Raw genomic sequence first — 16,432 nt, 5'->3', positions numbered from 1 at the left:
CAGGTCCTGAGGGAATATTCTGCTCAAGCTTTCTGAAGGAATGTGGGAGACTCACGGGCCCCAGGCCTGCCTTCCAGTTTCCCTCTCCTTTTCCTTAGCACACGCGCGCGCGCGCACACGCACACACCACACACACACACACACACACTCTCTCTCTCTCTCTCTCTCTCTCTCTCTCTCTCTCTCTCTCCCCCTCACTCCCTCCCTCCCTCCCAGACTCTAAGCACCGCCTCCATCCTCCCCTGCCCTGCCGCTCCTTGGTTCACCCACCCCTTGCCTACCCACGAAGACCAGTGTCCTCCCTCCCTGGGTGCTCCTAGCCCTGGGCTTCTCCTCGCCCGCTACCCACCCCTGCCAAACGGGACACTGGGGCCACCACAAACAGGAGATGTCTGCCTGGCGTTGGGTCTAGCTGAGCTAAGTACACAAGGGTAACCAAACTCCTGGCGGCGCCCATTGCTCTTATCTCTGTGGCTGGTTATGGAGGACCATGCTTCACAGTTGGGAGAGCTCATGGGTGGAAGGGACGGAAGCCTGGACCTTGGTGGCCCGGCTCAGGGACAACAGGAAAGCACCGCGTCCTCCTACCCCCACCCTGCTCTGCACTCTGCTCTGCACTGAGCCGCTCCACCAAGCCCACCCGAGTCTACTTGGAAAGGCGGATGAGTCCACACTAGGTGACAAAGAGTTAAGTCGGACCCGCCTAGCAACCCCAAACCACGAAGCTTCTGCGACTAGACAGCAACATCCATCATTTTGTGAGCGCGGAGTTGGGTCCAGATGGAGTCCCGTCTGGGCCGCGCAGCTCGCTGAAGCCGCGAACGAGCCGCAGCATCTGACCCTCCCGCCCCAAGTCCCATCCCCACGGGGCAGGGGAGCCAGTGCAGGCCAACTGAGGCCAGAGCACAGGGCTGGACCCAAGATAAAGCAGGAAACCAGCCTGGCTGCCAGGGTGCTAAAGGCTGGACCCAGACTGCAGATGCAGGGGAGCGTTGCTAGGAGACAAGGTGAGTGGGAGCGGATGACGCATGGTGTGGGCGGGGTCTTAGCCCAGGCAGGAGGGGTCCGGAAGACAGAAGCTCGTGCAAGGTCACTGCTGACCTCTGGAAAGGCAATGACCACCTTGGCTCGAAGTAAGAGCCAGCCAGAGGACCGGTGTTTCTGCGAAGGGTGATTGCAGCGCCCCCCCTCCAATACCAAGCTCCCCCACCCCACATTCACTGACATTTTGAAAAGATGTTGTGTGATCTTCACTGGCCAAGGAGACAGGAAAGACTTCTCCAAGGGGCGAGTGGGCTTACATGGTGTGGTCCAGCCACACGCTAGAATATTATACACCCATGAAGGACATCCTGACTGCTGCGCCAGGGTGGATGACCCTTGAGGACACGATGCCTAGTGACATGGATCATACTCCACAGGGTCTGAGTGAGACCTACAGAGACACTCCTGGGACGGTGAGGGCCGGGGGCAGGGGAGGGGATGGAGTTCGTGTGGGACAGAGCCTCAGCTGGGGAGACTCGAGTGTCTTCTGACAGACGGTGTCGCTGCTCTATGAGGGAGTGAGCTCCATGCTGCGGAGCTGAGGCAGGGTAAAATGGTGACTTTTATGTCAGAGGCATTTTGTTAAATTTTTATAACAGAGCCGGGGACAGGAGGAGCCCTGAGTTCAAGGACAGCCTGATCTACGTACAGAAGCCCCGTGTCAAACAAAATATTATAAGGTCTAGGTTTTTCTTATTATAAAAAAAGAAAATTCAGAAACACAGAGGGGCTGCTAAAGTCTCTTTGCCAGCGGCACTTTAAAATATGCATCCTCGTGTGTGAGCGTGTGAATCTGAGGCCCACCCTTGTGCATGGGTCCTCTCATCGCCTTGCGAGGGGTAGCCTTGCCCTCTGGCTCTCCCACTCACTTAGTGGGTATAGGTGGATTTCGATCCCTGTTTTGTATGGCAGACATGATGTAAAGCTGGCTTTTATCACCCTGTCCTTGGGTGTATTATATAGTATGACCAGGAGTCCTAGGCTAGCCTGGGCTATGCAGTGAGACCCTGTCTCAAAACAAACAAATAGAAAAGGAGGGTGAAAGCCCACTGCAATTGGATGTCAAAGAGAGGGGAATTTTCCTCACAGGAAGCCTTGTCCTTCCCTGAGTCCCGGAGTCCCCCTTAGCATGAGAAGCACCACGCAGAGCTAAATTTAAAGGCATACTAATTGGGGCAGGCAGATCTGGCCGAGATGCAGGCTGAAACAAACTCCATGGAAACTGAGACGCTTAGGTATCCCCAGTGCCTTGACTGATAGCAGTGAGTCTCGGAGCCTCAGTTTCCCCATCTGCAAAGTGGGCACAAAGAGTGCTCCCTGCACAAGCAAGCGAAAGGTTCCTTGACACCTCTGAAGGTACTGACTTTAAACATCTGTCTGGAGAACTGGACATGGTGGCACAACTGTCATACCAGCACCTGGGATGCTGAGAGGAGCATGGTGAGCTTGAGGCTGGCATGGGCTGCGAGTGAGACTGTCTTAAAGCAAAGTGTTTGAGCATCTTATATTCCTTTTTTTTTTTTTTTAAGATTTATTATATGTGAGTACACTGTAGCTGTCTTCAGACACACCAGAAGAGGGCATCAGATCTCATTATGGATGGTTGTGAGCCACCGTGTGGTTGCTGGGATTTGAACTCAGGACCTTCAGAAGAACAGTCTGTGATCTTAGCCGCTGGGCCATCTCTCCAGCCCCTATTCCTTCTTTTGAGATAGAGTTACATAGCCCAGGTCATCCCAAGTTGCTGAGGCTGACCTTGAAGTCCTGATCCTCCACCCCAGTCTCCCCATTGCTGGCATGGTGCTGGGTTTAGAGCCCAGGGCTTTGTGAACACCAGGTGAGTGTTGTGCCCACTGAGCCTGGCCCCAGCCTCCTACGCCACCATAAACAGCCCTTAACACTCTCTTGTCCCACATCAAATGTCCACAAGGGACAGGGCTTTGGTCAGCAGCGGCAGACGTCAGTAAGAACTTATAGACAGCAGGGCTTCCTCTCTTCATTTTGTGGTTTAGCACATCTATTTCAGATAGCTGTGGTGGCTTACCAACAAAGATGGGTCCTTAGCAGCCCTGGAGTGATAGCCACATGGGCAATAGTAAGTGGGGAACCACACCCCAGACGCCTCACCCAGCTGCTAGAAGACCAGAGTGCACAGAGACACTGTGTGTGGTGTTTTATGAAATGCCCTCTGTACCCTGATCTTCCCCACGCTCCTGCCTCAGCCTCTCCAAAGGCTTGGATTGCAGGCATGTGCCCTTCAGCCCCGAGGGCCAGTGCCAGTTAGCCCAGGCTGGCCTTAAAGTGACTATGTGGCTGAGGATGACCTTAACTCCTGATCCTTCAGCTTCTACCTCTCCAGGGCTGAGTTGACAGGCCTGTGACTCCGAAGTGTGCCTGCCACCCACTGAGCCCCAGTCCCAGGCCCCTCTTTTGGATCTTTGCTAACTGTAGGTACCAGAATAAACATCTGTACAAAGTCCACTGGTAAGACTACTGACTGTAGGAGGTCTCGCTAGACCCATGCCATGACTGGTCAGAGAGCAGTTGGTTACTGCATAACACTTGGGCCACTACTGCACTCATGGGGGGAAGCATCTGCCTGCAGTGTGGGTGGGTGCTGCAGTAGGCTGGCTGATGGCGACAGCAGGGAGGGAACCTGTGACTCAAGACACTGTCATCAGCAATAGGGTCTGAGAAAAGTGGAACTTCAGGCTGCCTTGGTTCCAAACCTCTGGGCCTTCCTGACCAAGGACTCCTAAGTGGGTACCTGCATTTGCCTGGGGACCTGTGGCTTCTGGCAGTGTCATGTTCACTGGTTCCAGGCACCTTTGCCCAAACTTGTGCTTAATTAATTAATTAGGTTTTTATTTGCTTTTTTTTTTTTTTTTTTGAGGCAAGTTCTCACTATGTAGCTCTTTATTGTAGCCCAGGCTGAGCTCCAACTCACAGAGATCCTCCTGCTTCTGCCTCTAAGAGTGCTAGGAAGACGTTTGAATGCTCCACAGCAGACTGGCTGGCATTTCTGAAAGTACAGGCTGACCAGGCAGGGCAGCAGCTTGCCTTGGTCGCCTCCCCAGACCGGGAACTCTTTCCTACTCCTAGCACCTGCGCGTGCTCGAGCCATTCCGCGCTCCCAGCTTTCCCAGGGTGGGAGAAGGCAGGCTAGGATTCAGTGGGACCGGAGAGCACCGGCACTCGGTACTCAGCACCCCGCCCGGACGGAGTGGGAGGCGGAGCGGGAGGAGGTGGCAGCGCGGTCCTAGTGAGGCCGGCGCTAGGACCTGCAGGGGCTCCAAGCCCGGTCCCCTCCATCCTTGCCCCAAAATGAGGAAGCCTTGCAAGTTGCTCCGAGTTGAGCCACTGGGCGCTCGACCCGCTGGCAGGGACCCTGCGGGGGTCACGCCCTAAGCAGGTGAGCGTGTGTGCGTGGGTAGAGAGGGGATGCCACCCTCAAAAAGGTCCTGGACCTGGGGTCGTCGGGTGTAACGGGCTGGGTTTTTTTGTTTTATTTACTTATTTTTCTGGGTGCGGCGTGCGAGTCTCTGAGTGCGCGAACCCCGGTGGTCACTGCAGGGCCCTTGTGCACTGCAGGCACGAGCACAGGTGCACGCGTCTCGCTGGTGTCCGTGTCGCACACACGGGGGTGGTTGGTGGCACCTGTGCCCAGATGCACGTGCGCCTCCGCCTGCGTGGCAAACCCCACTGAGCCCGAGGCCAGGAACGCACCCCAACCTCCCGCCCTGCACCCTGCCAGCCACCAGCCAGGCACCCGGGCAGCCACAGCCCTGCAGTGCCCGCGCTGGGATGGGGTAGGTCCTCTCAAGATGTTTCTTTGGTGACCCGTGGCGACCCGAGGAGCCAAGAGAGGAACAGGAGCCTGGCCCGTCCAAGCTCCGCTTAGGGTCAGATTCCCAGGAATGACCTTGAGTCACAGCCCCAGCCCACGGGCCTCTGCCCACGCCCAGGAAAGAGGAAGCCACAGGCCCAGCTCTTCCTCACACACAACCCTGGCTGCCACCTGGACCATCAGATCACTTCACTCCTGCCTCTGGGCCTCAGTTTCCCTTCTCGAGCAATGGCAGGGCGAGGCTCCCGGGTCTCCTGGCTGGCCTTTGATGGCTGGGAGTCTAAGGACCTGCCTCGGGTAAAGATCACCTCCCTAAAGCCAAGGGCTGCAGAGGGGCTCCACACCTAAGCCATCCAGGGACGATGTGAGGGAGGCTCTTTGCTTCCTGGCTGCTGCCTCCACCAGGCCAGACCCCTAGGAAGGAACCTGGGACACTCCCAACGTGATTCTGCCTCCCTTCACAGGTGAGCCCTAGATTCTTTGGAGCTTGGCACCCCACGCCTGCTGCAGCTAGAATGCCAACGGTGAGTGTGGGGCCCTGAGTCGCCAGACCTTTTTCAACTGTCCCCTTTGGGGGGGAGGTAGGTAGGACATGCTCCCCCCCACTCGAGCAAGCACCTACACCTGACAGTCCCCAAGGACCCTGCCATACTGGCCTCGTACTTCTGCCTCTCTGTGTGGCTCTGATTCCCTTCTGCCCTCCCTTCCTTTCTGTATTAGAAATCCCCAGGCTTCTAGTCTTTATTTTACTTTTTTTTTTTTTTTTTTGGTTTTTCGAGACAGAGTTTTCTTTGTGTAGCCCTGGCTGTCCTGGAACTCACTCTGTAGACCAGGCTGGCCTTGAACTCAGAAATCCACCTGCCTCTGCCTCCCAAGTGCTGGGATTAAAGGCGTGCGCCACCACCACTCGGCTTTTATCTTACTTTTGTGACAGGGTCTCAGTGTGTAGGTGCGCCTGGCTTGGGACCTGAGAATCTCCAGGCTAGCCTCAAACTCAGAGATCCACTTGCTGGTGCTGCTCCCATCCCCACCCTGAGTTCTGGGGTTACAAGTGTTGGGTGGCCACCATGCCTGGCATCTTTTAGTTTTTGAGGCAAAGTCTCACTGTAGCCCAGGCTGGCCTTTGGCTGGTCTGGAATCCTCCTGCCTCAGCTATCTGAGAGCTAGGCTACAGGCCTGTGTCTTCACTATTCCTTTGTCCTGTCTTTTGTCCTCAGCAGACCCAGCTTTCTCTTAGGTCTTTCTGTCCCTCCCAATTCCTACTTGTCCCTGTGGTCGGTCCCTGACATCCCCCTGCCTCTGACTCCTTCCCAGCAGCGCTGGGCCCCTGGGACTCAATGTATGACCAAGTGTGAGAACTCTCGCCCCAAGCCCGGTGAGCTGGCCTTTCGAAAGGGTGACATGGTGACCATCTTGGAGGCCTGTGAGGTGAGAGGGGAGCTGGAAGGCAGGTGGTGTACCTTAGGGGTGCCAGGGCAGACACCCCCCAGCTCCTTCCCCCCATCTGTTCCCTTCCTGTACAGGACAAGAGCTGGTACCGAGCCAAGCACCACAGCAGTGGGCAGGAAGGGCTGCTGGCAGCCGCTGCTCTGCGACAGCGGGAGGCCCTCTCCACAGACCCCAAGCTCAGCCTCATGCCGTGAGTGGCACCCTTCGGGGTTGCATGAGGGCCCCAGCCACCTTTCACCCTGCCTCACACAGCACCCTCTCCACACACCCCCGCAGATGGTTTCATGGCAAGATCTCCGGCCAGGAAGCTATACAGCAGCTGCAGCCGCCCGAGGATGGGTTGTTTCTTGTGAGGGAATCAGCCCGTCACCCTGGAGACTATGTCCTGTGTGTCAGTTTTGGCCGTGATGTCATCCACTATCGTGTCCTGCATCGAGACGGGCACCTCACCATTGATGAGGCTGTGTGTTTCTGTAACCTGATGGACATGGTGGAGGTGACCTGTGGGGCAAGGCTGGGGCAAGAGGGATGGAAATGTGGATGGCGTGGGGGGGGAGGGCAGTAGCTGTCACTTCTGTCCCTAGGACTGGGGTTGCCTCCCTAGGGAGCTCCATGTTGACACCAACCACCCCTCAGCTTCCATTCTACACACCCCACTGTTGCCATGGAAACCTGCTCACCTTAGCCTGGCACTTGGGGGAGTCTGGCGACCTCACTGAGATTTGAGGTGGGGTAGTGGGGGTGGGGTTCTGAGAGGCGGAGGCCCACAGCCGCCTGCCTCCACAGCACTACACCAAGGACAAAGGGGCCATCTGCACCAAGCTGGTGAAGCCAAGGAGGAAACAGGGCGCAAAGTCCGCAGAGGAGGAGCTCGCCAAGGGTATGAGGACCGTCCCTGCAGAGGGAAGCATCCTCATGCACACCAGGCAGACTCCCACCGCTAATTTAATTGCTCACCCTCACACCCCAGCCATGGCTTGGTTAAGCCCCTGCATCTTCCAACCCTGTCACGCTTCTCCAGTGGGGGGGTCTGGAGTCCAGAGACAAAATCACAGTGGAGAGAGGTCTCTGTCCTGCTTGAATCTTCAGAGTGGCAGTAGGGTGGGGGTTAGAGGTCTTTGGGAGGGAGGGAGGGAGGGCTTTCCAAGGCAACTGCAGGTCTGTGCAAAGTACAAGATTAGGGAGGTTACAGCACCAGAAGATTCCAGAACTCGTGTGACCCTCTCTATTTCTATGTCTTTTGTTTTGTGTGGATCAAAAAGAGGAAGGCCCTCCCAGAGGCATGGCAGGCCACAAGGGCAGCCACATTCCTTGTTCCTAGAGGGATGGCTCAAGTCTAGGGAAACTCGGGGGGACTGTATTGTGATAAAAGCTGGGACAGCTGGGACTTGCAGGTCTGTAAATGGTACCAGGAGTGGGGTGTACTTCATACAGCCTTAGGGCAGCTGCTGGGGCAGGCACATGCTCAGGTGTGCCCAGCTGTGGGGGATGCCAGCTCTCCAAGTCTCACTGAATGCAAGCTGGGTGGGAAGGGTAGGCGGTGCTCCTGCCTCCCTCTCAGTGGCTCTCTTTGTCCCTGCAGCTGGCTGGCTACTCGACCTGCAGCATCTGACTCTGGGAGCACAGATTGGAGAGGGGGAGTTTGGAGGTGAGGAGGGGACACAGCAGGTAGTGCTCAGAACTGAGCCCTCAACCAGACAGCACAGGACAGGTGTGGTCTGTCTGGGAAGAACCCACACCCTCACCTTCCAGGATCCTCTTCTCAGAAAACCTTTCCTGTGTGCATTATTCTGGGACTTGGGTCAAAGGACAGTAGACTGCACACGTCTCAGTCATGCCAGCCCTGTCCACCCTGAGTAGCTGGAAATTATGCAAACATGGGCAGCACCTGTGGGTTCCTTCATGGAACAGAAATTTGGATTCTGAATAATGAGACAACCATCTGATTTGCATGAATTCTTTTTTCTCATCCGGGGCCTGGGGGGTGGAGGAGGGCCTCCTGGATGTTAGTTCCAATTCTCTGCCCAGGCCATGTCCCCAGCCCCTCACTGGGGTGTTCTGGGCAAGGCCATCAGCAGGTCTGTCTGCCTTCCTGGTGAGTCCTGAGCTCTATCCTCCTCCACAGCTGTCCTACAGGGTGAGTACCTGGGACAGAAGGTGGCTGTGAAGAATATCAAGTGTGATGTGACAGCCCAGGCCTTCCTGGATGAGACGGCTGTGATGACGTGAGTGACTGGGTGGGACCGGATCCCAGGGCTGGGGTCCCAGGTGTGTACTCACTTCATGTCCCCCTCTACATCCCTGCGCCCCCAGAAAGCTGCAGCACAGGAACCTAGTGCGACTCCTGGGTGTGATCCTGCACCATGGCTTGTACATTGTCATGGAACACGTGAGCAAGGTGTGCAGGGTGGCAGATGGGTGGACAGGAAGGGGTGGCCCAACAGCCTGGAGACCCCCAAGTCCCTCCCCTTAAACAGGGCAACCTGGTGAACTTCCTGCGCACGCGGGGCCGTGCGCTTGTGAGCACCTCTCAGCTTCTGCAGTTTGCTCTGTAAGTGACATTCCTTCCAGGAAGGTAGGTCCCAAAGTGGAAGGGGAAACTGAGGCCTGACTCAGGGTGAGCGGGCCTTGTCTGTCTCTAGCCACGTTGCCGAAGGCATGGAGTACCTGGAAGGCAAGAAGCTGGTGCACCGGGACCTGGCTGCCCGGAACATCCTGGTCTCTGAAGACTTAGTGGCCAAGGTCAGTGACTTTGGCTTAGCAAAAGCAGAGCGGAAGGGGCTGGACTCAAGCCGGCTGCCAGTCAAGTGGACAGCACCTGAGGCTCTCAAAAACGGGGTGAGCAGCCTTCCACCCTTCTCTGGGGTTTTGGGGTTCCTCAGAGGGCGCTAGATATTCTGATTGTCCTGTATGGCCCTATGAGCATCCCTTGACCTCTCTGAGCTTCAAGGGAAAATGGTTGCCTCTCCAGTGAGCCCTAGCCTGACAACATTCCCCCAAAGCTTTCCTCAGCCTCAGATTCCCCATCTCTGGAGCAGGCATGGGCTTAGCATGGAGCGGGGAGAGTAGCCTGGGATTGTGTAGAGGGAGGCCACAGGGACTCCCCTTTACCCTGACCTCTGCCCCAACAGCGGTTCTCCAGCAAGTCGGATGTCTGGAGTTTTGGGGTGCTGCTGTGGGAAGTCTTCTCATATGGAAGAGCCCCATACCCCAAGATGGTGAGCAGCACCCTGGGGATGGGTAGCCTGTGCATCCTGTGTCACTGACTGCCCTCTACCCATGCCACACCTCTGCATCTACAGTCGCTAAAGGAGGTCTCAGAGGCTGTGGAGAAGGGTTACCGCATGGAGCCCCCTGACGGCTGCCCAGGTTCTGTGCACACCCTCATGGGCAGCTGCTGGGAGGCAGAGCCCGCGCGCCGACCACCCTTCCGCAAAATAGTGGACAAGCTGGGCCGTGAGCTCCGCACTGTGGGTGTCACAGCCCCCGCCGGGGGACAGGAGGCTGAGGGCTCAGCTCCCGCACGGAGCCAGGACCCCTGAAGCAGAAAGCAAGAGGACACAGATGCAGGGTCACAGAGCCAGGATGAGCCAGTGCACAGGCTCTGCAGCCCCTGGGATCCCCATGCCTGGGACACCCCATAAAGAGCAATTGGAAGGATTTTGTACAACTGTGTCTCTGATGCCTGTGTGCCCTCCGCCTGCTGCCCTGAGTGAGCAGAGACCTGCAGCCATACCTCAGTTGTGGTGACCATGCCCTGCCCACATGAACCTCAGAGCAGCCCTGATTATTGATGCCTGTGCTGTCACCCAAAGTCCCTGCCCACTCTGTCTGCATGGACAGACCACACGTCTGTCCTTTCCCCCAGCACCTGCCTCACCAGCCTGCGGGGCCAGGGTGCCTGTGGAACAGCCAGGCTAGAGACCCACTTGTCATCAGACCCACTGCCACACAGCTGTGTCACCTGCTGGGGAGGGATCCTGAGCCACTCTGCCTGTTTATGGAGTTGCTACAAAAGCTAGCATAAAGGGTCACTCCCAAGTGTGAGGAGCACCAAGCTGGAGTGTTCCGGTTACATCCCATCTCTGGGTGCCAGTGAATATATGGGATGTCCATGTTGCAGAAGGGACAGAGATGCCAGGACAGCAGACCTCTTGCAGAGGGGACCCATACTTCCTGACAAGGTCAAGGTGGTTTTCTTCCATGGAACCCAAGACACCAAAGTAGAGCCTGGCTGGGAGTCAAAGCTGACAAGGACAGCTTTGAGCACAGCAGTCTGGACGCTGTCTGCCTTCCTACCATGCAGACTCGCTCCAACACACGCAGCCACACCTATCCATCTCTCTGTGATCCCACCCACCCATCCCTCCATCTTATCACCTAGCCACCTACCTCTGCTATCCACCCATCCATCCACCCATCCACCCCCATCGGCCCGCCTGTAGGTGTGGCACACGGCCACAACCGGGTGCTGGGACCAAGCAATGAAGGAGACACACTCAGTGGTAATCTTCATGGAGATTCGAGGACCACAGGAGAGCCTTGGAGTGTCCGTGGCATGGGCTGAGGCTGCCGTGTAAGCAGGAGGAGGAGGAAGAGACACAGGTGGTCCAGTCAGTACTAAGGCCCAGGCCAGGTTAGGCTGCAGCTGCGGCTGGGGCTGGGAGGCAGGCGGGGGAAATCAGATGACAGGCTCTAACTCTGACACATCCTGGGGAGCCACAAGGGCATTTGGATGAAGATGGCCACATCCACCGGGCAGTGGTGGCACACGCCTTTAATCCCAGCACTTGGGAGGCAGAGGCAGGCGGATTTCTGAGTTTGAGGCCAGCCTGGTCTACAGAGTGAGTTCCAGGACAGCCAGGGCTACACAGAGAAACCCTGTCTTGAAAAACCAAAACCAAAACCAAATGGCCGTGCCCTTACCCCTCTGCCTGCTAGGCAGCATCATGAAGGCTGGTGCCAAAAAAGGGCTTCACAGACTCCTGCTGTATGGAGCCTCAGATCCCTTCAGTGAGGCACAGGGGGTTGCCAGGACCACCCAAAGCCCTGGGAAGGGAGGTGCACCTGCTACCTTCTACATGACCCATGGCACTGTCCCGTGTAGGGCCTCGGCACCACAATCCACAATCTCACCCACTCTCTCAGTCCAGCTGGACCCTGGGGAGGTGGGAAGAGCTCAAGCCACTTACCCAGGTCAGGCTGGCTCCTGACCAGATGGCAAAGACAGGGTGCAGCCCTGAGGTCCAATGAACAAGTGAGCTGCACCCACATCCCAGCCAGAAGGGAATGGCTAGCAGCCGTCCTAGCTCCCTTTAGTGAGCAGCAAGACACATCCGGCCAGGGGCCGACGCCACCTCTCTGCACAAGCACCACCCACCCAGAGAGCACACGAGCGTGTCAAGTAACAGACCGCATTGTTGAAGGCCAGGCCCAGCCAGCCCATCAAGTCTGGAGATGAGGTCCTAGACAGAGCTCAGTGTGGAGCAAGCCAGGGCCTCCCAGGTCTGACACCACAGGGCATGACACACTTCATGTGTGTATCTGCTGAAGGTCCCTTTATTTAAATATTTGTTTATTTGGTGTGTGCATGGCCTGCATGCCATGGTGAGCACATGAAGGTCAGAGGACAATTTACAGGACTCAGTTCTCTCCCGGCTCTGGCTGGCCACAGGGCCAGGCAGCCTCCCATGAGGGCCATCCTCACACTACAGCTTCTTGTTCTTGCTCAGCCTGTTGTGACGCCAGATATTCTGTTTGCGAAGCAGTCGCCAGTACTCTCGGGACTCCGGTTCTAGTTCCTCTAGCTTTTTGGGGGGACCCAAGTTCACCTGGAATAGCCTGGAGGTGAGAGTGAGAGCTGCATGGGCATCCTATAGCTCCAGAGTGTGGGTGGTGTCCGGGTTCTCAGAGACAGAGAGTGAGCCTGAGGGACCTGGCCATCCCCACCCTGCTTCCAGTCTGCCTCTTGGTCTCTGTTCCAGCCACATAGGCTTCTTCTCTTCTCCCAGAGAATTGGCTCTGTCCTGCCCCAGGACCTTTGCACAGGACACACCTTCTACTCACTTGGTCCTGGGTCCTGTGGCCTCCCCAGGAAACACTTATTGCCCAGTCTGCATCCCATTGCCCCTGCCTCTCCCAATCTACTGAGAATGTGGCCCCACCATATCTGCCTGCTCAGATAACTGTCTGGTTCCCAGCTTGCCCTGGGAAGAGGATACTTCTGCTGTTGACCAACTCTCTGGGTCCTGGAACAAGGGTAGCTGGGGATCAGTCATAAATGTCAAGAAACAGAAACCCCCTGCCCCCTTCAGTCTTTGGGGACGTTTGGTCCTGCACTAACTGGCATCCAGAACCACCCCATGACGAGGGTAGGCGAGCCCAGCAGGCCCCAGGGAGCTGTCCTGGAGTATCATGCTCCTGCGGGCTGGGTGTCAGGGTTCCGATGCAGGGTAGCACACTTACCATGTGGGGTACTCGGAGTCTGGCTTCAGGGCCACATCCTGGCCTTCCTTGTAGATGTTGACCCCCATGGCGTGTGTGGTGAGCTGAATGGGGTCTTTGCACACCTCGGGGTCCTTCAGGTCCTCAGCGGCCACGCCGCCCTTGCCACCCTTGCTGGCTGCACAACGAGAGCACGGGTCACTTCAGCCTGCCTAGCTCTGCCCTCCTTCAACCCTCCTGTGTGGCCTCCAACAACCCAACAAGCCAGCTATCTCCATGCATAACAGGGCCCCGTGCTATGGCACAGAGATCTGTTTCACGCCTGTGTGGCCTGAAGGCCCAGCCCGTACTACATAACCCCTCTCCCACTCAGTGATGCTGACATTGTGGCACATGCTGTCCTCCCAGCATTCTGGAGCTGAGGTTGGGGAGTCATAAGACCTTGTCTCAAAAAAACAAAAACAAAAAACAAACAAACAAACAAACAAACAAACAAAAAAACCTGACAGTTGAGAGATGGCTCAGTGATTCTAGGCCAACTTGGCATGAAACCATGTCTAAAAACATTTTTACTTATTTATTTTTGATGATAGGGTGTGTCACTATGTGGCTCTCCTGGAACAACACCAAAAAAGAAAACATTAAAAAAACTTTTGAGGGCTGGTGAGATGGCTCATCAGGTAAGAGTACAGACTGCTCTTCTGAAGGTCCTGAGTTCAAATCCCAGCAACCACATGGTGGCTCATAACCACCTGTAATGAGTTCTGACGCCCTCTTCTGGTGTCTGAAGACAGCTACGGTGTACTTATTTATAATAAGAAATAAATCTTTGGGCCAGAGTGAGCAGAGACTGATCCAGCGGGGTCTACCTGAGCGAGCAGGGTTGACCAGAGTGGGCAGACGTCCTAAAGTTAATTCCCAACAACCAGATGAAGGCTCACAACTATCTGTACAGCTACAGTGTGCACTCAAATACATAAAATAAAGAAATCTTTAAAAAAAAAATTTTTTTTTTTTTTTGAGATTTTGGGTCTTCCTGGCAGGCTTGGAACTCACAGAGATCACTCTGCCTCTCCGCTCCGAGTGTTGGGATTAAAGGTATATGCCAGCCGGGCAGTGGTGGCGCACCCCTTTGATCCCAGCACTTGGGAGGCAGAGGCAGGTGGATTTCTGAGTTCCAGGCCAGCCTGGTCTACAGAGTGAGTTCCAGGACAGCCAGGGTTATACAGAGAAACCCTGTCTCGAAAAAAACAAAGGAGGGACTGGAGAGATGGCTCAGCGGGTAAGAGCACACTGACTGCTCTTCCGAAGGTCCTGAGTTCAAATCCCAGCAACCACATGGTGGCTCACAACCATCCCTAATGAGATCTGACACCCTCTTCTGGGGTGTCTGAAGACAGCTACAGTGTACTTACATATAATAAATAAATAAATCTTTAAAAAAGAAGGGAAAAAAAAGGTATACGCCATCACGTTCAGCCTCAAAGCGTAATTTTTAAAATAATTATTATCGTGGGGGTGTGTACTGTCACACTGCTTATGGGATCGGTCATCTTCCCTGTTTACGTTGGTCCTGGGGATCAAACTCAGGCTTTCACGGCAAGCACTTTGCACACTGAACCAACTTGCCCATCCACATTACGTTTTAAGTTAAAATAATGACAATAGCTTAGTTGATGTTGGTTATGTTTGGTGAGTTACTCAAACTTGGAGCGCGACACTCAGCCTGGTCCCCGCCAGGGCCGCGCCTGCGCACTGAGCGCAGAGGCAAGCGGCGCACGCCCGAGGTCTCACGACGCCGGCACGCACCTCTTGGCCTCCGTATCGCTGCGCCTGCGCAGTTAATTCTCGGAGCCCCACCTCCCCAGCAGCGCGGCCGCAGTACCCACGTTGGTTCCTTCGGAGCCAACTCACCTGGCTTCTTGGCATATTCCCGGATAAAGAATTCTCCAGGTCTCCCGGAGACTGGGGGCGCCCGGGGATGCCAGCGGGCCCATACCCGGGAAGCCCGGAGGAGACGGGCGGCCGCCATGACACTCGCCGGCCGCTCGCACGTGCATGCTTCCGTGTTACGTCAGCGCTCCAGAGCTGCTTTAGGGTGTTGGAGGCGCCGCGGCCTTCTGGGAAATGTAGTCTTTTTTTAAAAACAAAACAAAGCAAAACACCTTTTGTCCGTCTGATGGCTAATTTTAACTTCTGGAGCTATCATCCAGAATACTTCATTAAATTCTTGCCCTCAGTCCAAGCGGTGATGGCACACCTTTAATCCCAGTACTCTGGAGATAGAAGTAGGAGCATCTCTGAGTTCAAGGCCAACCTTGTCTACTGCTTGAGTTCCAGGACAGCCAGGGCTACACGGAGAAAACCTGTCTCAAACAAGAACAACAAGGATTTAGATCTTTATTTACTTTAAATGTCACAGTAAAATCATGCTTATATCCCATGTGGAATTTTTGAAAGCTTAAAAGTATGGACAGTCAGTTGTGATGTGGAGGTGGAGGCAGGAGGATCAGGAGTTTGGGTTGCTCTGTCCTACACAGAAAGTTTGGGGCCAGTCTGGGCTATATGAGATCTTGGCTTAAACATACGGATAGCCGGGAGTGATGGACTCCAGCTTAATCCCCACACTTGGGAGCCAGAGGGGGGTAGATGCCTGTGAGTTCCAGACCAGCCTACTCTACGCAGTGATACCTATGTATTCTATTCACTAATAGAAGAAAGTGGGAGCCGGGCGGTGGTGGCGCACGCCTTTAATCCCAGCATTTGGGAGGCAGAGGCAGGCGGATTTCTGAGTTCGAAACCCTGTCTCGGCAAAAAAACAAACAAACAAACAAACAAACAAACAGCCTGTTAGCATCCAGAACCTGCCTGCTACAGATATGTGGGCGGGTCCACAGACCTGTCACCAGGGCAACGGCGACCATATTCCCAGAATTCATTGGGTTCAGCTCCCACCTTTACCTACATTACTACGTCACTACACACATAAATATATGGGTACTTCCCCCCATCTCTCTCTCTCTCCCTCTCTCCTCTCCCTCCCTTCACGCGCCGCGGTCCTCACTCCCCCCCCCCCCCCCCCCCCCTTCTCCTAATTAAACTTCCAAAAACACAGAGCTGCTTGTATCTGGTGTCTGTGGACGCGCCGCTGCGGACCAAACCTATCACAGCCCCCTCCCCAAACAAAACAAAATCACCCCCTCTCCAAAAAAAGAAAGTGGGGGTTGGTGATTGGGGCTTGGTAGCAGCCTGGTTCCACTCCCAGCACCATAGAAATGGAGGCTGGGTGCACACAGGAAGCTGAGGCAGGAGGACCAGGAGTTCAAAGTCAGCCTAGGCTACATGAGACTGTCTCAACAATAAATAGACTTGTACAAGAATCTTCTAGATTCTTTGCTAACAAACCTAATCGGGTGAACTCTCTTTAGAACACACAGTTAAATTTAGGGATTATCATCGTCCATAGTCTATAAGTACGACCATGATGTAAATTCCAGGGTCGACTCAAGTCTAAATTTTGCCGTTATAGGTCCCTACTGGGATCCAAACTGGAAATCCCTCCTCAATAACCTCCATCCCCACTTTTCCTTTGCACTCCAAATATTCAAGTCATGGTTCTCTTACCCTCTCTGGTGTCTGCCCATGTCC

General features: G+C 55.2%; 2 protein-coding genes across 7 annotated transcripts; one reads left to right on the top strand and one right to left on the bottom strand.

Moving 5' to 3' along the window:
• Positions 1-219: 219 nt before the first annotated feature.
• Matk (megakaryocyte-associated tyrosine kinase) lies at positions 220-10,010 on the top strand. Of its 6 annotated transcripts, none has more exons than XM_031349873.1 (13): positions 220-1,007; positions 5,356-5,415; positions 6,209-6,319; positions 6,415-6,530; positions 6,617-6,836; positions 7,127-7,220; positions 7,923-7,988; positions 8,466-8,565; positions 8,654-8,738; positions 8,818-8,891; positions 8,983-9,178; positions 9,472-9,558; positions 9,643-10,010. In XM_031349873.1, exons 2-13 carry the CDS (start codon positions 5,407-5,409, stop codon positions 9,880-9,882), a joined length of 1,398 nt encoding a protein of 465 aa, XP_031205733.1. In that variant the 5' UTR covers positions 220-1,007; positions 5,356-5,406; the 3' UTR covers positions 9,883-10,010. The 6 variants fall into 6 exon arrangements, with proteins under 6 accessions (XP_031205733.1, XP_031205731.1, XP_031205732.1 ...); XM_031349871.1 differs by having other exon boundaries at positions 6,206-6,319; XM_031349872.1 differs by lacking the exon at positions 220-1,007 and adding an exon at positions 4,069-4,456.
• Positions 10,011-11,877: 1,867 nt separating this feature from the next.
• On the bottom strand, positions 11,878-14,867 carry Mrpl54 (mitochondrial ribosomal protein L54). Its single transcript, XM_031349874.1, has 3 exons — positions 14,699-14,867; positions 12,806-12,962; positions 11,878-12,181 (listed from the first exon to the last, which is right to left on the bottom strand). Exons 1-3 carry the CDS (start codon positions 14,814-14,816, stop codon positions 12,049-12,051), a joined length of 408 nt encoding a protein of 135 aa, XP_031205734.1. The 5' UTR covers positions 14,817-14,867; the 3' UTR covers positions 11,878-12,048.
• Positions 14,868-16,432: the final 1,565 nt, after the last annotated feature.

This window comes from Mastomys coucha, unplaced genomic scaffold (assembly GCF_008632895.1).
Source record: "Mastomys coucha isolate ucsf_1 unplaced genomic scaffold, UCSF_Mcou_1 pScaffold4, whole genome shotgun sequence".
Lineage (NCBI taxonomy): Eukaryota > Metazoa > Chordata > Mammalia > Rodentia > Muridae > Mastomys > Mastomys coucha.
The sequence above is the reverse complement of the archived record's forward strand: the minus strand, read 5'-3'. Positions and strand labels throughout refer to the sequence as shown.

Bases quoted from the DNA above. Each gene is read 5' to 3' on its own strand.
- Matk (XM_031349867.1), top strand. From the start codon at position 5,120: ATGGCAGGGCGAGGCTCCCGGGTCTCCTGGCTGGCCTTTGATGGCTGG. The intron at 5,416-6,205 runs GTGAGTGTGGGG...ACTCCTTCCCAG, and splicing joins CTGCAGCTAGAATGCCAACG to CAGCGCTGGGCCCCTGGGAC. The intron at 6,320-6,414 runs GTGAGAGGGGAG...CTTCCTGTACAG, and splicing joins CCATCTTGGAGGCCTGTGAG to GACAAGAGCTGGTACCGAGC.
- Mrpl54 (XM_031349874.1), bottom strand. From the start codon at position 14,816: ATGGCGGCCGCCCGTCTCCTCCGGGCTTCCCGGGTATGGGCCCGCTGG. The intron at 12,963-14,698 runs GTGAGTTGGCTC...CTCGTTGTGCAG, and splicing joins GGAATATGCCAAGAAGCCAG to CCAGCAAGGGTGGCAAGGGC. The intron at 12,182-12,805 runs GTAAGTGTGCTA...TCTCACCTCCAG, and splicing joins GACTCCGAGTACCCCACATG to GCTATTCCAGGTGAACTTGG.